Genomic DNA, 23,926 nt, shown 5'->3' with positions numbered 1-23,926 from the left:
CGCTATTCAAATCAGATAATGGCCCAAAAAAGCTCTGGCCGCTCATCAGAAGCACATGTTCACGAACAGCACACCGCCTGCTCGGGTGGCGTTTAACACTCCTGCTGAAGGGGATTGTTGAGAAAGATGTTTTTAGGCACAAACGGTTGAATTCCTCCCCAGTTTAGTTTATTCATCCTTCCCTCCATCCCTCCATCCATCCATCCATCCGTCATTGAGAAATGTGTGTGTGATGTTTATGTCCACCAGTATTTCCAGGAGATTATTGAAAAGCAAGCCAAAGCCACCAAACTGGACGGGATTTGTGTTTTTAATTTCTGCCTTTTCACCTCTTTCTTCTCTTCCTCCTTCAGTCTAGCTCTACTGTGTGTGTGTGTGTGTGTGTTGGAGTGTGTGTGTGAGTGCTCCTCAGTAACGCTGCTGAAGCTGGTGTTTTGCAGGATGGTTAACGGTAAGTGAGGAGGATGAGCATCTCAACAGCCGTAAGACTCTTCATGATTCCTCTCTCCCGGATCTGTGCAGCTGATCTATTATTCATTATCCGAACACAGTCCTGCAGTTTGACTGATGAACGGTATGAATATAAGCGTCTCGATCATCATCTGGTTCTGATGAGTCCGGCACAAACACACACACTCACTCACAGAACGCAACTACGCATCCGCAGTTCTCTTTGACATGTCATGTTCTATAAACGCTAATTGAATCATCGCTTGTCAGATTAATGATCGTGTTACGGGAGTGTGTGAGAACAGAGGCTGGTCACGGGTCGGCGGAGCCGAGAACCTTACGCTTTGATTGATCGTGAGAAAGTCTCGGATCTCTTGTTAATTTTAATAACTCTCTCAGCTCTCGTTGTCGTTCAGCTGGAAAGGTTTCAGTCAATTACGCTGACGGAGAGCAGAGCCTCGCATTAACCGCAGTATTAATGACAGATAATACCCACAATTCTATACTCTCCTATTCTACCGAGACTGAAGCTCAGAGAAATTGCGTGTGTGTGTGGGCGTGTGTGATTACATACGGTGGAGTTGAGTGATATGTAGATTCTCAGACAGGTTTCTAGCGTGACCGGCAGAATGGCTCTTGCTGAAGTTCGGCTGTTCTTGAAGCCAGACTGTAGCTGTTTAGCAGATGTGTGTATCCGACGGAGGAACATGACCAGCAGTGTCGGATACACACCACTGCAGACTCAGAGCTCCTCCTCGGCTCATTCGTCTCGCGGGAGCCGGAGGAACCTTACGCTCCTCCATAACCCGATGGGTTTCAGTCATCACCATCTGGGCAGGAATCCTGATCCTGGACCGATGCGTCGCTCCATCCATCAAGCCGTGTTTCCATGGCAACAGCGCTCCGCCACACACTCGGCGCTGCTGTAATTAGATTGCCTGTTCTGGTCAATATGTTGATCAGATGCTTGTCTTGAGAGCGATTCTGACAGATTCCTCCATCACTGCATCACAACACATCTTTCATTTCATTTTGCCTCTTTCTTCCTTTGTTTGCATCATTTATCTTTTGAGTTGAATTTAATTTGAGCCTCATAATTTTTTTTATTGATCCGTACTATTTTTGTAGCCGCATCCTCTGCGTTTGTCTTTATGTTGTATTGATTTATTTTTGCTTTATTTCTGTTTTCTCCTCCTCCACATTCCTCAATGATCTTTCCTCTCTGTGTTGTATTTTCGACTCTTGCTCTTCCTCATCCTCCTCCTCTTCCTCCACCTCCTCTTCTGTTCCTCTTCTCATCTTTCTCTTCCTCCTCTCCCACTCCTCTTCTTTCTCATCCTCCTCTTCCTCCTTCTCCTCTTCTGTTCCTCTTCTCATCTTTCTCTTCCTCCTCTCCCACTCCTCTTCTTTCTCATCCTCCTCTTCCTCCTTCTCCTCTTCTGTTCCTCTTCTCGTCTTTCTCTTCCTCCTCTCCTCTTCCACCTCTTCCTCCTCTTCTCCCACTCCTTTTCCTCCTCTGCTCTTCCTCCTCTCCCACTCCTCTTCTTCCTCATCCTCCTCTTCCTCCTCTCCTCCTCCTCCTCCCCTCCCTCCTCTACTCTTCTTTCTCCTCCTCCTCTCCTCTTCCTCCACCTCCTCTTCTGTTTCTCCTCTTCTCGTCTTTCTCTTCCTCCTCTTCCTCCTCTGCTCTTCCTCCTCTCCCACTCCTCCTCTTCCTCCTCTCCTCTTCCTCCTCCTCCTCCTCCTCCTTCCCTTCTTCTACTCCTCTTCCTCCTCTCCTCTTCCTCCTCCTCCCCCTCTCCCACTCCTCTTCCTCTTCTCCTCCACCTCCTCTTCTGTTTCTCCTCTTCTCGTCTTTCTCTCCCTCCTCTTCCTCCTCTGCTCTTCCTCCTCTCCCACTCCTCTTCTTCCTCATCCTCCTCTTCCTCCACTCCTCTCCTCTTCCTCCTCCTCCCCCTTTCCCACTCCTCTTCCTCCTCTCCTCCTCCTCCTCCTCTTCTGTTTCTCCTCTTCCTCTTCCTCCTCTCCCACTCCTCTTCTTCCTCATTCTCCTCTTCCTCCTCTCCTCTTCCTCCTCCTCCCCCTCTCCCACTCCTCTTCCTCCTCTCCTCCTCCTCCTCTTCTGTTTCTCCTCTCCTCTTCCTCCTCTCCTCTTCCTCCTCCTCCCCCTCTCCCACTCCTCTTCCTCCTCTCCTCCTCCTCCTCTTCTGTTTCTCCTCTTCCTCTTCCTCCTCTCCCACTCCTCTTCTTCCTCATTCTCCTCTTCCTCCTCTCCTCTTCCTCCTCCTCCCCCTCTCCCACTCCTCTTCCTCCTCTCCTCCTCCTCCTCTTCTGTTTCTCCTCTCCTCTTCCTCCTCTCCTCTTCCTCCTCCTCCCCCTCTCCCACTCCTCTTCCTCCTCTCCTCCTCCTCCTCTTCTGTTTCTCCTCTCCTCTTCCTACTCTCCTCCTCTTCCTCCTCCTCTCCTCCTCCGGTCAGAGCCCACAGCTCCCCCGGCTCAGGTCCGTTGCTCCTCCATCAGCTCCTCCTCTCTGTCGGTGAGCTGGGCTCCGGCGCCGGAGCAGAACTCGCCGCTGCTCGGGTACGAGGTGTGTTATCAGCTCAGCGGCGGCGGAGACTCAGTGCAGACGCTGCGTCTGGAGCCGGACGCGGGACAGGCGCTCCTGAAAGGCCTGCGGCGCTGGAGCTCATACCTCCTCACGGTGGCAGCACTGACGGAGCAGGGCCTCGGACCCCAGAGCCAAGCCGTAGAGTGCAGAACCGATGAGGACGGTAAAATCAGTCAAACCTCCAGAGCTTCATAAAGTACAGATCGTGTCACAGAAGTAAACAGGAGAATTACAGAATCAGACTTCATCAGATATGAGACATGTTCAGATTCAGCAGTAAAGCAGGTCTACAGAATGTCAGTGAGTCATTATTCAGATCAGTTATGAAACACTCATGTCTGCTGTGAAGGAGATTCTTCAGCATTAGATCCCTCTTCTAATCTAGAGCTGATAGATTCTTCAGGTGCTTTTTTGTAGATCAATAAAGGTCTTGATGTTTCATTAGAGGTTCTTCAGATCAGTGACTTGATAATAATCATCAGTGACTATAATTAAGAGGAAGGAAGGGTAATATAATAATATAATCTAGTACAAATCTAGTATAATGCTGTAATCGTCAACTATGCAAATGTGGTAATAATGCGTATCTACGTTTCCAAATACAGGCTGAGTTCACTGCATTCATTCACTGTGAACTGAGATGCAGAGCTGATCAAAGCCTTACACTTTCACACTTAGTGAAATGGCACAAAAAACAACATTAAATACCTTTTGTGTTATTATGCGACGTTTAAATATATACTATATTGCCAAAAGTTTTGGGGCGCTTGCCCTTACATGAAGCTCTACACACTGTTCTTGAGCTAATCTGAAGGCCACAGAAGTCTGGAGGTCTGTAGCTGTTGACAGAAAGTTCTTCTGTGCACCGTGAGCCTCAGGTTGCGCTGACCCGCTCTGGGATTTCACGTGGCCTACCACTTCATGGCTGAGCTGCTGTTGTTCCCAATTGCTTCCACTTTGTTAAAATACCAATAACAGTTGTCTGTGGAATATTTAGTAGTGATGAAATCTCCTGAATGGACTTCTTGCACAAATGAAAACCGATTGCAGTCCCACGCTTGAGTTCCCTGAGCGGAGGCGTGTCCCAATACTGTTTGGCCATAAAGTATATATTCGGGCTGCCACAGTCTAGATAATAACTGGCAAGCACTGAAATCTGTTTGTGCTGGTCAGTCTTTATATTTTGGCTTCTCAGATAAATCAATGTATGGGAAACACTGCAGATTCAACTTTTAAGTGTGTGTGTGTGTCTGTGCGTTTATCTGTGCATGTGTGTGTTCAGTCCCCGGAGCTCCGCCCCGTCAGGTGGATGTCCAGCCAATAAACAGCACCTGTGTTAAAGTGTCGTGGCGCTCTGTGTTGCCGGGGCAACGGAACGGGCAGATCCGCGGTTACCAGGTTCATTACGCGCGTGTGGAGAACGGGGAGTCACATGGCCTGCCGCGCATCAGAGACATGATGCTGGACGACGCCCAGGTGAGGTCACGACCCTGGCACACCTCAAACTAATTTACATAATCTGCCAATAATTCTTATCCAGCTGATTTTGCAGTGTAGAAGAAAGTGAACGTACACGATTTTTTTCCATTAAATTCACAAATGGTCACATTCATTCTTATGATATATTGCTGTTAGGTGTGCTTTTGTAGTTTTTAGATCTTGTATTCTAGTATTTAGATCTTTAGTTTTAGATGTTAGTATGGGTTAAGTATGTTAGTATGGGTTGAGTATGTTAGTAGGGACTGAGTATGTTAGTATGGATTGATTATGTTAGTATGGGTTGATTATGTTAGTATGGACTGAGTATGTTAGTATGGACTGAGTATGTTAGTATGGACTGAGTATGTTAGTATGGATTGAGTATGTTAGTATGGGTTGAGTATGTTAGTATGGACTGAGTATGTTAGTATGGACTGAGTATGTTAGTATGGACTGAGTATGTTAGTATGGATTGAGTATGTTAGTATTGTGAGCTGATCTGAATGAACAAACTACAGTCTGTTCTTTCACTAAATGAATCTCACCCTCCTCTTCTCCTCCTACACGCCGCCTGCTCATCACTGGATCTCTCACGTGTGTGTGTGTCGTCCTGCCGTTAGAGGGACATGGATGAGACGGCACAATATGTGAGTATGAGCTTCAGCTTGTGAAAAAACGGCAGAGACTGAAACATGTCAGAGTCCAGGAAGAGGAATGAATGAATTACTGTAGGAATGCATGAAAGAATGCATCAATGATTGAATAGGGATTAATGAAGAAATGCATTAATAAATGAATGAATGAATGAATGCGCCAGTAACGTGATCAGAGCAGGTGTGAGGTCAGAGCTGATTGGTCAATGCTGTGATGACATCATGCCTGGTGTGTGTAGGAGCTGATCATTGAGGATCTGCAGCCGGAGACGCTTTACTCCATCAGTGTGGCGGCTTACACCATCAGAGGAGACGGAGCTCAGAGCCTCGCTCAACTGGTGCAGACACCCGTCACATGTGAGTGTGTGTGTGTGTGTGTGTGTAGGAGGATTCTAAGGGCTCACGCACTTTTGGGCTCCAGAGATCATTTTATTAATGGAATTGGTGCAATAGGGGCCAAACTCATGTCCTTTCATAGGTTCATGTGTGTGTGTGTCTCCTGTAGTGCCAGCTCGCCCCGTTCTGTCGGTGCATCTGGTTAACGAGACGTCGGCGTCAGTGATCTGGACGACCCAACCGTCCTCCAGCCCTCTGCAGGAGATCCAGGGCTTCCGCCTGACCTACGGCCTCAAAAACCACTCGCACTCGTTCTCTGTCGACGTCAGACCCGAGGAGCGCCAGCGCGACGTGAGCGACCTGCGTCCTGGAGGCGTGTACTGGTTCCTCCTGGCCGCTAGAGGGCGCTCTGGCTACGGCGAGCCGGCGGAGGAGGAGCTGTCGGTGCCGGAGTTTCCTCCCAGAGGTTTCCCGCAGCTGTTGGAGCGAGCGAACGCCACATGCTGCTCGCTGCAGTTCTCCTGGATTCCTCCGGGCGGCGCTTATACGGGATACACGCTCACGTACCAGGAAGCGGAAAGTGCCGTTGAACCGCGGACACTAACGGTGCCGGCGGACGCGTGTAGCTACACCATTCACGGGCTGAACCCGGACCAGGCGTATGCTGTGAGAATATCGGCTCATAACGGCGCCGGGTCAGGCCCGTTTAGCCCACAGGTGCGGTTCCGAACCACAGCCTTCGACACAGGTACGACTGGTGAACGAAACCCCACCCACAACCAACCCCACCCAACCAATCACAGTGGAGATGTGAATGTGGGCGGAGCACAGGTAACACGCAGCCAGCCGTTAGGGGGCGGAGTTTCGAGGTAAGTGACAGGTGTCAGTCACAGTCCATCGGAGGACGAGCACTTGAATTCGTAGTAAGACTAGAGACGTTTTCTTTTCATCCTCTATTTTGAGTTCCTTCACTTCCTACATTTCCTAACACTTCCCAGTCCAGTTTGTGGTGTGGCACATAGAAAATAAGTGTTTGTTTGTGTGTGTTTGGGTTTATGTCTCACCTCTCGACTTCCTTCCTCCTGAATAACCTTGATCCGCAGCGAGTGAATGTGTGTCGGCTCTCGGTGGATCAGCCACACCTGTGTCCGCCATACGCTCACCTTCAGCATCACACACACTATTCCCTGCACAGGCCTCGGCGCACGCGGCTCCCTCACCGCCCAGTGTGTGTGTGTGTGTGTGTTTGGAAGTTCTTTTAGTCCGCCAGTCTCACGTGTTGTTTGTGTCTGTGTGTGTTTTCGGACAGACGTGCCGAGGAACTTCTCTGTGAATCTGGCGACGAAGACGAGTGTGTTGCTGACGTGGGAGTTCCCGGAGAACAGCGCCCCCTATCGCTTCACAGTGAGTGCCCTGCCACAGCTCACGCGCAGAAACATCACTCACAGTTACTAACATCTAGACAAAGATTAAAGCAAAGAAGAGTGTCACCAGAGAGGATGTTATCGTCTAAATTAAGTTAGTTTTGATTGATTCACTTCCGTTGTAAAGATCATTAGATATTAACTTAGGGGGCGCTAACACGACACCGCTAACAGAACACAGAATCTGTTGATGTGTTCTGGCCGTTCATTCACACCACAGGGTTTTGGAGGCTCTTGACTCTCTGACTCTAGGAACGCTCGTCTGGTCCTCAGGTGGAGTATAACCGGCAGAAGATGGAGGTGGACGCTCGTCTGAGGAAAGCGGTGATTCCCAACCTTCAGCCGGACACCAGTTACGACTTCAAGATCACCAGTCCCGAGGGGAACATGGGAGGACTGAGACACCGCATCCACGCCAAGACCTCGCCACCCATCCTGATCCGCCGGCCCGAGCTGGACCACACGCGAGAAGCCGAGGCCACGGTCACCATCATCCTGCCCTCGCTGGACACCCGGAGCCACGTCAGGTGCGGAGCTCACTCAGCACACGCATGCGGACACGAACCTCACGTCCACGGCATCACGTTCGCTAGCGTGCAGCTCGTGTGCTTGATGAGATTCTGAGAACTAACTAACCCTCGTGTTGCGTCTGTGCCGGCAGGAACATCTATGTGGTGGTGGTTCCTCTGAAGAGAGCCCGCGGAGTGATCCGTCATCTGAAGAGCCCAGACGAGATGGACCTGGAGGAGGTACAGCCGCTCACTGTCACATGGCGTTAGCCGCTCACTGTCTCATGGCGTTAGCCGCTCACTGTCTCATTAGCGTTAGCCGCTCACTGTCTCATTAGCGTTAGCCGCTCACTGTCTCATTAGCGTTAGCCGCTCACTGTCTCGCTCACTGTCTCATTAGCGTTAGCCGCTCACTGTCTCATTAGCGTTAGCCGCTCACTGTCTCATTAGCGTTAGCCGCTCACTGTCTCACTAGCGTTAGCCGCTCACTGTCTCATTAGCGTTAGCCGCTCAATGTCTCACTAGCGTTAGCCGCTCAATGTCTCACTAGCGTTAGCTGCTCACTGTCTCACTAGCGTTAGCTGCTCAATGTCTCACTAGCCTTAGCTGCTCACTGTCTCACTAGCGTTAGCCGCTCAATGTCTCACTAGCATTAGCTGTTCACTGTCTCACTAGCATTAGCTGCTCACTGTCTCACTAGCATTAGCTGCTCACTGTCTCACTAGCATTATCTGCTCACTGTCTCACTAGCGTTAGCTGCTCACTGTCTCACTAGCATTAGCTGCTCACTGTCTCACTAGCATTAGCTGCTCACTGTCTCACTAGCATTATCTGCTCACTGTCTCACTAGCGTTAGCTGCTCAATGTCTCACTAGCGTTAGCTGCTCAATGTCTCACTAGCATTAGCTGCTCACTGTCTCACTAGCGTTAGCTGCTCAATGTCTCACTAGCCTTAGCTGCTCACTGTCTCACTAGCGTTAGCCGCTCAAAGTCTCACTAGCATTATCTGCTCACTGTCTCACTAGCATTAGCTGCTCACTGTCTCACTAGCGTTAGCTGCTCACTGTCTTACTAGCATTAGCTGCTCACTGTCTCACTTGCGTTAGCCGCTCACTGTCTCGCTAGCTTTAGAGCCAGTATCAGTTTTAACCAAACCAGCATTTGAGATGCGACGCGATTGGTCCGCTGGTTAGTCCAGTTATCCAATCACAGGCTCTGCTGAGGCAAAAGGGATTTATTGTGTAAGTGTGTGTCTTCTTATTGTTGTTATTATGGTTTTTACTGATGTGAGTGTTTTTGTAGTTCAATCTCAGATCTGCTGGAATGTTGTTTAAACTCCTGCGGTTCGACTTCTCCTGTCGGACGTCGTGTGTGTGAATGTGATCATGAGCGTTTGGTCGGAGATTCTCCAGAGATAATGCAGGGTGTAAACACACACACACACACACACACACACAACAGGACACACGATAACACACCTGAACCTGAGACCGTTCTACACAACACAAGATCACATTTACATTCAGGCATTTACAGCCCTGCCATGTTCACCAGGGAAAGCCTCGTCGTCCCTCAGAAGAGAATGTTTGTGATTTGAACATGTTAATGAGGGGAAAGACAACATTTGCCTCACATTTATCAACATCACTTGAACTTTTTGTCACAGCAGCCTCAACTTGCTGGTCTAAGAGTGTATTTCTTCAGTGTTTTGACCTGCACCAGTCTTTCCAGAGCTCATGTAACATGACACCCGCTGTAGCGATGATCACGGGATATATGAGCCGGGTGAAGCTCACACGCAAGTATTAAACAACCAATTATTGCTTCGCAACATTGACACATAAAACTAAACAAAACTTGCTTCACTACTTTTACATATCTAACTTTAATACAGCAAACAACAGTGATCATGTTAAAGTCCCCCATCGTCAATCATCATATCCCTTTAAATTCTTTGATCACCGAAATTACATATTTAAAAGTTTTTCCTTTTTTGCCTTAAAATATCTTGAATGTAACTCGACACCCTCACGTCATTTAATATGCGTGGTTCTATGAATATGCAAACAAGCCCCGCCTCCACTCACTCACTCACCACTGGTTGACGATCACACGTTGATCTGATTGGTTACGAGGTGGTTTGTGACATCAGAAACACCAGCGACTTCAAAGCGTGTTTTTGAGACTGTCTGAAAGCAATGCTGTCCACTCATGAACTTACACACGGTGTGTGTTAAAGCGGATTAAACACACCACATACACACATAAACGACGGAGCTGCAGACTCCCTCTGAGAGGTCTGGTGTGTGTGTGTGTGTTGCAGCTGTTGAAGGACATCAGCCAGAAGCAGCGGGACCCGCGGCAGCGTCAGGTGGACCTGCGGAGAGCCTACATCACGGCCCGCTTCACGCCCGCCACCCTGCCCGGCTTCTTCACGCTGGGGAACCAGCAGGACTACGGCGGCTTCGAGAACCGAGCCTTAGAGTCCGGCCAGGAGTACGTGTTCTTCATCCTGGCCGAGCTCAACTCCACCACTGGGGTAAGATGTGCCGTCTGTACTGTGTGTGTGTGAGAGAGTATTACTGTGAGTGTGTGTGTGTGTGTGTGTGTGCAGGCGTAACGCTCCTGTGTTTGTGTGTTCAGAAGATGTTTGTGGCCAGCCCTTACACCGACCCCGTGATCGCGCCGGACTCGGACCCGCAGCCGCTGGACGCGAGCGACGGGCTGATCTGGGTTCTGGGACCCGTCCTGGCCGTCGTCTTCATCGTCTGCATCGTCATCGCCATCCTGCTCTACAAGAAGTGAGTCTGAACCCACGCCAGGTCATGTGACTCGTGTGTCAGATCCTACCGTATCTCACGACCAATTCGTACGAGTGATTCAAAAGTGGCTAATTCGTACTAATTCATACGACCTCACTCGTACAAATTTGTACGATTTGTCTAAACCCACGTGACGGTTATGTTTAGGGGCGGGGTCAGGGGTAGGTCATTCGTACGAATTCATACGAATTGGCTAATTCGTAAAATATGTACGATTTAGCTAAATCGTACTAATTCGTACGAGTGAGGTCGTACAAATTGTTACGAATTAGCCACCTCGTAAAATTCGTACGAATTCCCGTGAGATCGGGTTGTCAGATCACATGCTCATAATTTTACACCCCCTGCAAGACATTGGTAATGTAGACTAAATCTATTATTATTTTAAATGTTATCTAAAATCTATTATTATTATTTATTAATATTTAAATCGGAAACACTTACAATAAGGTGGCGTTTGTTCGCATTAGATGACTTCATACTGCTACAGTGTTTATAAATCTTAGTTCATGTCAATATCACCTAGATCAAAAGCATTGCATCTGTTCATCAGATCTGGAGTGTGTGTGTGTGTGTGTGTGTGTGTGTGTGTGTGCAACATGTGAAATAACTAATTATAAATATGGAAATATGCATTAATATGGTCTGCTCGTTAGAAGAGATGATGGGACTGTTCCTGAAGCGACAGAGAGAATAACGAGTGATTAAATATGTAGGAATCTGCTATTTCTGGACGGAGATAATAGACTCGACCAGACGAGCCAAGACCTTATCAGACTGATTAGATGTCATCTATATTATATTCACGTTGTTAATCTTAGTTGATTAACCTGTTTAATGTTAGTTCATTAGGTCCATTAACTTTTAATCATGTGTTAGTAAACTTTCCACAGACTGTGATGATGTCACTTCTACAGTTATTAACATTGAACATCTAGCTAAGCTTTTTATATTTTCATTGTAAAGATGAATGTTTACAACACTATACATTGTGTTTTCTTAACTAGTTTATTCTGCTCATATGAACTCAACTTCTCCTGCGTTTGGAGGAAATGTTAACGTGATGTTTTTAACTTTAAGTTCATGCAACTCTGATGAGTTCTGCTTCTGCTAAACCCTGTGAATGAGAAAACCCAGATAGCAGACTGACATTGAATCAACGTGGAAATATGACATCGAAACAACGTTGATCTGACATTGTTTTGCTCATCAAATTAACGTTGAACCAACGTCAGGCGCGTCATTCTTTCAAAACTAACGGAAAATCAACTTGAAATCAACGCGTTGTTTCAACGTTATGAAAGCAAACCAATTTTCGATTTTCATTTAGCTTTGAAGAATGCCGTGTCTGACGTTGGTTCAACGTTAATTCGATGAGCAAAATCAACGTTGTTTCAATGTCATGAGAGACGTCGTTTCCACATTGATTCAATGTCAGTTTGCTGTCTGGGAACACTCCATTAACATGCAGGAGTGCAGTGATGATGATGATGATGATGAAGACTCGTCATGAGTAAAATGTGACACAAATGGAAACTCGGTAACACTTACAATATAGTTCATTAGTTAACATTACTTTACGTATTACATTACACACTCACACACTCGTACACACACACACTCGCACACACACACACACACACACACACACACACACACACACACACACACACACACACAAACTTGGGCGTAATTTTCGATTCTAATCTAATATTTGACCTTCACATACGTAATACTGTTAAAGTTTCTTTCTTTCATCTTAGAAATATATCCAGATTACGGTCCATGCTGGTTTTTCCTGTAGCTGAAAGAATAATTAACACTCTGTTTTTTTCTAGAATTGATAATTGCAATGTCTTATTAGCAGGAGCATCGAAATCTATTTTGAACAAACTTCAGTGGGCACAAAACTCTGCTGCAGGTATTCTGACTCGGACAAGACAGAGGGATCATATAAAACCTATTTTAGAGACCTTGCATTGGTTACCTGTTAAATTTTGTGTTGATTTTAATTTCTATGTTGACGTATAAGGCATTGAATGGACTCGCTCCTCCGTATCTTCCCGGTAACGAACCTAAAAAAAACAGTGGGAAATAAGATTTGCACCATCTTTGAAAAGGTTTAAATCATCCCTTAAAGAGCATATTACAGGTAAAAAAAAAAATCGAAATTTATAGATAACCTTGTATGAAAATACCATATGAAAAGTTAATGCAGCATTTAAAATGTTTAAAACTGTCACAGATTCAGAGGAGTCCAGAGTAGGTTGCAGAAATAACTCAAAACTTTAATAAGAAAATTAATCACCGCCTCACAGGCTGAATAACCGAAAATGTCTTTTCACAGAAGAGAACAGAAAGTAGCTCTGCAGATGGAGATAAGGGGCCTCAGCTGGCCACCCAGAGTGATCGGGAGCTATGGAACTGGTACAGCGCTCCTGTAGTCAGACCCTCAGCTACTCTCCTCGGCGACTGCTGAGAGTAACACAGAAGCAGTATAGCACAGCGGTAGGCAATGATCCTCTCAGACACACAGGACCAGACTGGACAGGACAAAACAGGACTGGTGGAGAAATTACTCAAAGAAGTCAAACAACAGCGATCCAACATACGTTAGGGTCAAACAATAATCCGACAATTCAGACAAGAAAGAGAGGGCTAGAAGTAGCGTGGAGATGAGGAGAAGATAGAGAACAGGTGTGTAGTTGATGAGAATATGAGAAACAGCTGACGGTAATGAAAGGAGGAGAAAATAGAAGTGTAGGCGTGTGGAAAGAGAAGAAATGACGAAGTCTAACCGGCAGAGGGAGACAAAGGAAAGAAAACAGAAAGAAAGAACCAGACTCATGACAAAAACAACATAAGGGCACTAATTTAGAAGATAAAGTGAGCGTTTCTTGGACTGCTAGTAAAAACGGCTTTTTTTTCAACATCGCGTCATTTGACGTCATAGCAGGGAGCCGCAGCCTCGGCTCAGTGAGAGCAGGCTGGTGTTCAGTGAGAGCGCTCGTCAGTCAGTGTGCTTTCGTTAGTTTTTGCATTTTAATTTATCATCGTCATGGTAAATTATTGTGTTTGTGGAGATTGCAAAAACTCCAGCCTGTCAGGACTTCAAGATCAAGTCCACAAGTTTCCATTACAATAAAAGTGACGGTGCTATAGCCTATCTTTCGTTCCTGGTGCGGTTTGAGCAGGTGAAGAGACGGGATTTCTCCTCTCGGCTCGGAAAACACGGTCGTGTGTAGCGTTCACTTCAGATCAAATGATTAGCATCCCGGCGATATGATGGAGTTCAACATGGTATGCCGAAGCAAGAATATTGATCGTCGTATACTACCAATGGCATCAAATAGTGTGATATAGGTAACTTAGTCATGTCATGCCCTAAATAAAACTTGTAATTGAAAAACAAAATTGGTTTAAATACTCAAACCTTTAATGTTCTGTTTATGTTATAACCTAGGTGAAAAATATGTATTAAAAATTTACCCGAGTATTTAGTATAGAAATATACTTAAGTAAAGTTTTTATACATTTAATAGTATATAAATCTACCCTAAACATACTAATGTCTGCTGGCCTGTTATAGGATCATAATAATCTGTACAATATTGTGAGCACAGTCAGTGTATATCGTTAGCGAACGTGTATAGCCTATAAGCACGTCTCTCACCTAAAAGGCACCTGTCCTGTTCTCCACTGGTTCTCCTCACATCACTCACAGCTCAATTTTTCTCTGACCATTCTGTCTGACATTATCCTGGCCTGTCCCTGATCTCTTTAGCATAGCAGGCTCATAACTTTATGGCTTGATCCGTCATACGAGTATTTCCTCAGTGTCCGAAATGTCATGCGATTCATTAGGCTTGTTTGAGATGAGCAAATTCTGCGCAGAATCGATCACCGGTGATCAGCGCGAGATGCATGCCGGTTAGAAATGTGTCCGAGAACGGTCCGCCTGGCTCTGATGTCATGCCGACGTATGTCAAAAAACTCTCGCGAGCGCAAGGCGGAAGGGTCGGATTCTGCAGTCGCGCGCAGTTGCTCTCCACCGACTGCGCTGATCAAAAGCATGATGGGAAACGACTTGCTGACGACACAGCTTAATGCTCATTGGTTTAAACAACATGATGAAGGTAAATTCCATATTCATTAAGCTAAATTCTCCAAATCAAGGCCATGTTTTTTTTTTCTTTAATTGAAACTGATATATATTGTGAATCTCTTAAACGGGTTAAAAATAAGAAAGCTATAGTCAGTAACTCAAATATACTAGGCCTACTCTAAAATGTTCAAGTGAAAAATAGCTCTCATTTTATAGATGATGAAGTTTGTAAGTCTGTCTATTTAAGCTAAGCTTATTTTGATTTATTTATTTATTTTATTATTAATTTTATTCTGATGTTTATTTATTTGTCGATGTATAATAGGCCTATTTGTTTCACGAATTGGTGCTTGTAGGTAGGCTATGTTTGTAACTTGCATTCTAATAAAAAAGTAAAATAAATAAAAATAAAAGAACAACAGATGAATTGTTCTCTTTTAAAATGTTTGATTTTAAAACTGATATCATGTTTTATGTGTATACATATATGGGTGAATAAACTCTCTGACAGTGCCATATGGGTTATATTTCATTTTTGTTAAAACAATAAACACGTCTGTATTAAAGAAAGAAAAAAAGATTGATAAACACATATTTAACAAGTACTTTGGGTGTCTTGTTCATTATATTTATTTTTATATAAAAGCAACAGAACTTAAATCACATCCAGTTTATTAGCAACACGTGCACGAGCGTGAATCCCGTTAATCCCGCGATATCCGCCTTTGATCTCACAGGTGTCTGATTCACTGCGAGAACCCTAGATCTGTCCGGCTTGATTGCGCTTTTTTCACTCCTCCCCTCACTGCAGCCGCCTACTCTCGACTACATTGCAGGCGAGGCGAGGCGCATCTCAAACAAGCCTATCGTTTTCCTGTTGTGTGAATCGACGGCTCTCCCGCTCATTGCGTCACGCCCGCCACGCCCATTTTCAGACGCGGAAGTAAAATTTTCTCACAAAAACGACTGCAGAAGCTTCTATAGCGTGTTTATACGTATATTTTAAGGAAAATCTAGTTCCTACATTGTTTTTCTATGCATTGACTCGTTGGGTCCTCTAACCTGCAATATGCCCTTTAAAACTCAATATTTTACAGAAGCATTTGGAAAAAGGTGATAGCGGTGGTTGTTAATGAGATGTATCTTATGGTTTTCTCTTGATATTTATTTCTAATTTATTTTTAGGTTGTTAATTTTGTGCCAAATACTTTGTATTATCGTTGTTTATGTGTTTTTTAAATTCCACTTATGTAGAGCGCTTTGAGAATCAACCTTTAAAAGCGCTATACAAAATAAAGTTATTATATTATATTATATATATATATATATATATATATAATATTATTATTCACTCACACACACATGCACACTCTCTCTCACACACACACACACACACACACGCGCGCTGTGGCAGGGATCTGTGTTTGCCAGATTGCTGGCGTGACCTTGCTGGCGCCGGGGGCGAGCGGAAACACTGGGCCGGTCCGGATGATAAACCCTTGGGTCGGATCCGCTCCCATTTACTCCGGAACAGTCCAATCCCGCGGGATCCGCTAAACTGTCCCCGATGAAGGAGAGCGTTATCAGCAGGTGTCATGTAGCGGCTGCATGCTAATGCACTATATTGATTTCTCTCTCTCTCTCTCTGTGTGTGTGTGTGTGTGTGTGTGCGGCGTCTGATGGGACTCCAGTAAACCCGACAGGTAAGTGAGATCTGAGAGAAGATTAAAGCTGAACACCTTCAGTCGCTCTCAGTCCCTCTAGCGGCTTTATTTGTGTTGTTCTGCCCTTTGATTTCATTTCTGTCCATTGAGTCTAGTTAATAACTGGAGTGTGTGTGTGTGTGTGTGTGTGTGTGTGTTCACTCATTAGCAAACGCAAGGACTCTGAGCCGGGAACCAAATGTTTGCTGAACAATGCTGAGATGATGGCTCACCATCCCACCGACCCCGTGGAGATGAGACGCATCAACTTCCAGACACCAGGTGCACACACACACACACACACACACACACACACTCTCTCTCTCATACACACGTCTGGTTTACAATCTTTGTGAGGACTCTCCATAGACATTATGGTTTTTATACTGTACAAACTGGTTTAGCCGTTAGCCCCTCAAGCTCAAATCTCACAGTCTCTTTCAGCTCAGCCTATAGTGAGAGTTGGGGGCGTGGCTACTGTAGTCGATGGGGAGTTGGGGGCGTGGCTACTGTAGTCGATGGGGAGTTGGGGGTGTGGCTACTGTAGTCGATGGGGAGTTGGGGGTGTGGCTACTGTAGTCGATGGGGAGTTGGGGGCGTGGCTACTGTTGGCGATGGGGAGTTGGGGGCGTGGCTACTGTAGTCGATGGGGAGTTGGGGGCGTGGCTACTGTTGGCGATGGGGAGTTGGGGGCGTGGCTACTGTAGTCGATGGGGAGTTGGGGGCGTGGCTACTGTAGTCGATGGGGAGTTGGGGGCGTGGCTACTGTAGTCGATGGGGAGTTGGGGGTGTGGCTACTATAGCCTTTTGTTTCAAGGATAGCCCCTTGAGATGAACCATCTCATTTTCGAGGGGGTCCCTTCTTTACAACAAACAAGATCATAATAGAAATTCATAAATAAAGTAAATACAACACAGGACTATTACAAACATTTAGATACATTGACATTCTCATTCATACACACACACTTTCAAACAATGCTCCCATAATCCCATAATTAATAGAGAGTCTATTAAAAGTCTGGGAATTTTAGTCTAATCTTATTTCAGAAGAAAAAGCTTCAATGAATGAACACTTTTGTCACACTTTTAAACACTAATAGTCAGCATTCTCACCATAACAGAATGATTCTGAGCATTCTGGGATTGAATAACTGATCAGGACTGATCTCAGCCTCTGTAGGCTGCACACGAGGTGTTGTGACACTCACGAGGTGTTCCAGCACTTCTGCTGACGGCACTCATGTGTGATTCACACGCACACGCGGGTTTGTAGGCCATCTCCATGACGACAGCTGTGACCTTTGCCCCCGCAGGTATGATGAGTCACCCCCCCATCCCCATCTCTGATCTGCCCGAACACACGGAGCGCCTGAAGGCCAACGACAACCTGCATCTGTCTCAGGAGTACGAGGTGAGGAGCGCAGAGAGACAGGCGAGAGAGAGTGACTTTCATCACCTGTTCTGTTCTTCAGACATGTTTTATTAACCACAGCTGTGTGTGTGTGTGTGTGTGTGTGTGTGTGTGTGTGTGTGTGTGTGTGTGTGTGTGTGTGTGTGTGTGTGTGCGTGTGTGTGTGAGTGTGTCTGTGGATAGGAAGGTGTTAAGTTAATGCTGTTAGACATGTTTGGTGTGAGTCCTCTTACTGTCTTAGCTGCAGAAGAACAAAACTGACATCAAACTCAAACAGCAGATAGATAGATAGATAGATAGATAGATAGATAGATAGATAGATAGATAGATAGATAGATAGATAGATAGATAGATAGATAGACAGACAGACAGACAGACAGACAGACAGACAGACAGACAGACAGATAGATAGATAGATAGATAGATAGATAGATAGATAGATAGATAGATAGATAGATAGATAGATAGATAGATGCGGGGATGGGTAGGCGGGGATGGGTAGGATTGGGGGTGGGTTTAGGGATTAGGGGGCGGGGATGGGTAGGATTGGGGGTGGGTTTAGGGATTAGGGGGCGGGGATGGGTAGGATTGGGGGTGGGTTTAGGGATTAGGGGACGGGGATGGGTAGGATTGGGGGTGGGTTTAGGGATTAGGGGGCGGAGATGGGTAGGATTGGGGGTGGGTTTAGGGATTAGGGGGCGGGGATGGGTAGGATTGGGGGTGGGTTTAGGGATTAGGGGACGGGGATGGGTAGGATTGGGGGTGGGTTTAGGGATTAGGGGGCGGGGATGGGTAGGATTGGGGGTGGGTTTAGGGATTAGGGGACGGGGATGGGTAGGATTGGGGGTGGGTTTAGGGATTAGGGGACGGGGATGGGTAGGATTGGGGGTGGGTTTAGGGATTAGGGGACGGGGATGGGTAGGATTGGGGGTGGGTTTAGGGATCAGGGGGCGGGGATGGGTAGGATTGCGGTGGGTTTAGGGATTAGGGGACGGGATGGGTAGGATTGGGGGTGGGTTTAGGGATTAGGGGACGGGGATGGGTAGGATTGGGGGTGGGTTTAGGGATTAGGGGACGGGGATGGGTAGGATTGGGGGTGGGTTTAGGGATTAGGGGGCGGAGATGGGTAGGATTGCGGTGGGTTTAGGGATTAGGGGGCGGAGATGGGTAGGATTGGGGGTGGGTTTAGGGATTAGGGGGCGGAGATGGGTAGGATTGCGGTGGGTTTAGGGATTAGGGGGCGGAGATGGGTAGGATTGGGGGTGGGTTTAGGGATTAGGGGGCGGAGATGGGTAGGATTGGGGGTGGGTTTAGGGATTAGGGGGCGGAGATGGGTAGGATTGCGGTGGGTTTAGGGATTAGGGGGCGGAGATGGGTAGGATTGCGGTGGGTTTAGGGATTAGGGGGCGGGGATGGGTAGGTTTAGGTGTATGTAAGGTGGGAGGAGTTGGATCTGGATTTCATGTTCCGCAGTGAGAACCGTCTCCAGATAACTCTCTCACTCTCTCACTCTCTCTCTCTTTCTCTCTCTCAGTCGATTGATCCTGGTCAGCAGTTCACATGGGAACACTCCAACCTGGAGGTGAACAAGCCGAAGAACCGATACGCTAACGTGATCGCGTATGACCACACACGTGTGATCCTCGCGCCGGCAGACGGTACGAACACCGACTCTCATCAGTCTGTGTGTGTGTGTGTGTGTCCGGATCGTTCATCAATACAGACTGTGTGTGTGTGTGTGTCCGGATCGTTCATCAATACAGACTGTGTGTGTGTGTCCGGATCGGGTGTTCTGCTCTTCCATGAGTCAGTGATAAACAACACACTTCACGTTCCCTGTTCTCTCCGCTAGGCATTATGGGTAGTGACTACATCAACGCAAACTACATCGACGGCTACCGGAAGCAGAACGCGTACATCGCCACGCAGGGGCCGCTGCCCGAGACCTTCGGGGACTTCTGGAGGATGGTGTGGGAGCAGAGAGCCGCGTCCATCGTCATGATGACCAAACTCGAGGAGAAGTCACGGGTGAGAGAGAGAGAGAGAGAGAGAGAGAGAGAGAGAGAGGCCAGTTATTATGAGCTCGCTGCTTGTTCTTCACTGTTACTGTGAAGTGCGCTCTAGCTCGGGAAAGCCGCTATGTAAATTAAACATTATTATTTAAACCGACATGACGACAGAAAGACTGACACCGGCTGCGTTTACATACACAACTTTAGTTTCAATCGCCCATTTATGACTATTGTTTAGTTCACTGTTGGTTTATAAAATACAAACTGGTACGATTTGAAACAGTTTAATCTGAAATCAATATCTTTGATCTCCATAATTATTTGTGTTGAAATGCTGTAATGCTGTATAAGTGTAATGACTGTGTACCGTATCTCGCGTCGGGGTCTTCGTCATCCTGGCGGGGGTTATTCTGAGATAACAACCGGCTGGATGAACATTATCTCTTACATATTCAACAGGAAGAACAGCAGTAATACATCATTATGCTACTTCGATGTCATTGCACATGCACATGTCCTTCAGTTTCGGTTTTCAGTCTGATCAAGTATTCGCATGTTCTCTCGATCGGATTATAAATCTCTTTGGGTTAGGGGTCAATCGGGTCGATTAAGGTGATTTACATGAGCCGGCAGTGCCACCTCTAACGGATGATTTGTTTAACGAGTCACACGTTCATCTTCATGTCATGTGTTCCTTTGGTTTAGATCAAGTGTGACCAGTACTGGCCCAGCCGCGGCACGGACTCGTACGGGGCGGTTCAGGTCTCTCTGCTGGACACCATGGAGCTGGCCACGTTCTGCGTGCGAACCTTCTCTCTACATAAGGTGAGGCGCGCTCACGTCTATATGAGTGCAGCGGTTTACACAGCTCGCGGTTTACACTCGCGGTTTACACTCGCGGTTTACACATCTCGCGGTTTAGGCTAGTCTACCGGTAGTTTTCAGGTACAGAAATTAAATAAAGTAATCCAAATGTAAAATAACATTGCATATTTGATTCTATAAATTCAAGATAAATGTAAAAGTTACAAAAGCTGTTCAATCCAGAGCTTTGAGTGATTTGCTTGTCTTTTGTTGTTTGAATAACATTAAATACACTAATAATACTGCAGTAATATCAGGCTGCTGTCCCTTTAAGAGAGAACGCACTGGTCCAGTTGCCTGATGCTGATGCACGTGCGCTGTCTTCCTCCCCTGTGTAAGTGCACTTAAGGCGTAACAGACTCTCTCTGCTAGGATTGACATCCTTTTTCTGTGAATTTGTCCATTCAGTCGCAAGACTTCACGCATTGTTATTTTCAACACAGCAGATTTTAGACGCATCATGAGATTTAAGATCAACCGCGTGCCGAACAGTGGCTGGAAAACTGAACGGTTTGATCTTTTACCCAGAATTATACACCTCTGGTTTCTGTTCTATCGTCTGAGAAACGGTGTGTGTCGTGCAGTGTGTGTGTGTGTGTGTGTGTGTGAGACTCTGACTCTGGTGTTTTCCTCATCAGAACGGGTGTAACGAGAGGAGAGAGGTCCGACAGTTCCAGTTTACGGCTTGGCCCGACCACGGCGTTCCCGAATATCCCACGCCATTCCTGGCCTTCCTCCGCAGGGTGAAAGCCTGCAACCCTCCCGACGCCGGCCCCGTCATCGTCCACTGCAGGTCAGAGTTCAAGTCCAACCTTCATTTATACAGCGCTTTTAACAACACGGGCTGCCTCATACTGAGCCGTTCGTCTCGTGATGTAGCGAGTACATCAGCTGTTCAAGCCTTCACTGGCTCTCCAACGCAAAGCTTCTGTTCCACATCGATCCGCACGTCTTCCCTGTGTGTGTGTGTGTGTGTGTGTGTGTGTGTGTTATTCCCTCTCGACCGCTCCAGTTTGCAGGGTAAGACTCTTCTGCTTGTTATATAAGAGTTGCTGTATTCCTGCATTTATTGAGGACCCCTCTCGAGACGAAACTAGCGTTTCCTCAAAGCTCAGACAAGCGCTCTGTGAAGCTTCAACGCTGGAGAATCATTCGCTTCAGATCCAGTCACATGATTCCAGTCAATGTGGATTCGTTTCGTCATAACTGATTAGAAACGTTTCATGAGGGCGATGAAACCTGCATTTATATGGTTTAGATCTGATCTCAGATCAGTTTTAGACATTTGTAGGCATTTTTAACATACATTTGTAAAATAAAAAGGAAGAGTTGTAGTTAATAAACTATTATTGGCCTTTAAAAAGCACTACAATTTAATTAAATAGCACATATTATACATACACTTAATATTTAATGGTATAAGATGATTTGTTAATTGCTGTTAAAAATTTAATTTTCAACAAAACATTTGCAATTGTTTTTAAAAGGTGTTTTTACATGCAGTTTCCGTTGCATTTACACCGTCTGACCAGCAGGAGTCGCCAGCATGTGCCGCTCACACCGACTCAGAACAGGGAATCATTTTGACAAACAACTGGTTCAGTTGATTCAGATCAGATATTCGTCTGGGGCTGATCTGAACAGCTTCTGGTTCTGGTTCTGGTCTCGACCGGGTCTCTGACCCGCTGAGGTTCTGCTGGGACTCACTGGGTTCATTGAGGACGAGGGTTTGTGAAAGTGAGCAGAAGTTCAGAAGATTCAACCTTTTGCTGCAGTGCAGTGTGATGTTGCTGACCAGTGCCTGTTATCTCAATACTGATCCTCTCTCACACACACACACACACACAGTAGTTTAGTGTCTTCACAGCAGTCAGATTACAAACACACACACATACTCTCACTCACACACAAACTGTCAATCATGACGTCAATCACAGCTGTCAATCATGACGTCACATTCCCGTTTTTATAGCATAAAATAACTAACTAAGACCAAATTGTTACAAAACTACCTAATATTATTTGAAGTGTAATTTGATTGTTTAGTTTCCATCGTGTCCATCGGGGAGGCGGGGTTTATGACCTATACAGGAACTAGCCAGTGACCTATGTAGGGACCAGCCACTGGGGGGCGATCTATACTGGGACCAGGTTCAGCATCATGCTTGTTCCTCTATAATCTGGAAGTTATTTCACGTTGTAATTCCACGGTTCTCTGGTGTATTAGATGGAAGCGTCTGTGAGTCTGATATCAAACAGTTTTAGATTAGTAACCAGAACTAGATCAGGGAAATTACACTGTAGTAAAACCCTGCTGTTTCTCGTGTGTGTGTGTGTGTGTGTCTCAGCGCCGGCGTGGGCCGCACCGGCTGCTTCATCGTGATCGACGCCATGCTGGAGCGGCTCCGCCACGAGCGTGTGGTGGACGTGTACGGTCACGTGACCCTGATGCGCTCGCAGCGGAACTACATGGTGCAGACGGAGGACCAGTACGGCTTCATCCACGAGGCGCTGCTGGAGGCGGTGGCCTGCGGGAACACTGAGGTGGCGGCCCGGAGCCTGTGCTCGTACATACAGACGCTCGCGCAGGTGGAGCCCGGAGAACACGTCAGCGGGATGGAGCTCGAGTTCAAGGTGCGCGAGTCTGGGATTCAGGCGACTCAGTTTAGTCCTGAGTCAGATTTACTTTTATTATATTTGGTCAGTGTTGGGGAAAGCTACTTTTAATAGTAATGCGTTACAATATTGCGTTACTCACAAAAACGTAATTGTGTTTCTTAATTACTTTCTATGAAAAGTATTGCGTTACAATATTATTTTACTGCGTTACAATATTGTTACTCCCAAAAAGTAACTAATTGTGTTACTAAGTTACTTTTTATGAAAAGTAATGCATTACAATATTGCGTTACTCCCACAAAAGTAGCTAATTGCATTACTTAGTTACTTTTTATTAAAAGTTATGCATTACTTTACGTTTTGTCACCTGGTCTGGGCTTGCTTGTTTGTTTTTTAATAACATAAAAAAATATATATATTTTTGGGCAAATGTAAAGGCCCCTTTATTTATATAGTGCTTTTTACAATACAGGTTTTTAAAGCAGCTTTACATTAAAATTCAGTCTACTGATAGTAGTGATATTGCACTCACACATCACATGTGTTTCTCCTCGATAAACAAGCAACAATATAGACTGCTGGTCAAAGGATTGTAATTAATAAAGATCCAACCAAGGCTGCGTGTATTCTGATCTTTCTGATGATCAAGACACATTTATGATCATTATCAGAGATGAAAGTTCAAAAGAACAGCATTTGTTTGAAATAGAATCTTTTGTAACATTATAACTGTCTTTACTCTCAATTTGAACAATAGAATGTGTCCTTTGATCACAGGAATAAATGACACTTTACTGGATATTCACATAGAGAACAGATGATTTACATTAGAATAATATTTCACTGTTTTACTGTCTTAGTGAGCAGAAGAGACTTGCAGAAACATTAAAACTTATTCTAAATCTTCGACCAGTGGTGAATATACAGT

The 23,926-nt window shown here is 45.9% G+C and overlaps 1 protein-coding gene across 1 annotated transcript in view; it reads left to right on the top strand.

Annotated features, from left to right (window-relative positions):
* ptprsb (protein tyrosine phosphatase receptor type Sb) overlaps positions 1 to 23,926 on the top strand; it is a 95,400-nt gene that overhangs the window by 65,871 nt on the left and 5,603 nt on the right. The window contains exons 14-30 of the mRNA XM_089131656.1: positions 2,928 to 3,221; positions 4,341 to 4,534; positions 5,158 to 5,184; positions 5,430 to 5,547; positions 5,696 to 6,274; positions 6,836 to 6,930; positions 7,224 to 7,477; positions 7,612 to 7,699; positions 9,783 to 9,998; positions 10,103 to 10,260; positions 16,259 to 16,371; positions 17,406 to 17,503; positions 19,038 to 19,161; positions 19,356 to 19,531; positions 20,221 to 20,340; positions 21,018 to 21,172; positions 22,728 to 23,013. Of these exons, the coding sequence (XP_088987782.1) occupies positions 2,928 to 3,221; positions 4,341 to 4,534; positions 5,158 to 5,184; positions 5,430 to 5,547; positions 5,696 to 6,274; positions 6,836 to 6,930; positions 7,224 to 7,477; positions 7,612 to 7,699; positions 9,783 to 9,998; positions 10,103 to 10,260; positions 16,259 to 16,371; positions 17,406 to 17,503; positions 19,038 to 19,161; positions 19,356 to 19,531; positions 20,221 to 20,340; positions 21,018 to 21,172; positions 22,728 to 23,013 (3,095 nt within the window). The remainder of the gene's footprint in view (positions 1 to 2,927; positions 3,222 to 4,340; positions 4,535 to 5,157; positions 5,185 to 5,429; positions 5,548 to 5,695; positions 6,275 to 6,835; positions 6,931 to 7,223; positions 7,478 to 7,611; positions 7,700 to 9,782; positions 9,999 to 10,102; positions 10,261 to 16,258; positions 16,372 to 17,405; positions 17,504 to 19,037; positions 19,162 to 19,355; positions 19,532 to 20,220; positions 20,341 to 21,017; positions 21,173 to 22,727; positions 23,014 to 23,926) is intronic.

This window comes from Pimephales promelas, chromosome 5 (genome assembly GCF_988280905.1).
Source record: "Pimephales promelas chromosome 5, fPimPro1.hap1.1, whole genome shotgun sequence".
NCBI lineage: Eukaryota > Metazoa > Chordata > Actinopteri > Cypriniformes > Leuciscidae > Pimephales > Pimephales promelas.
This window is presented reverse-complemented; position numbering and strand designations above follow the sequence as displayed.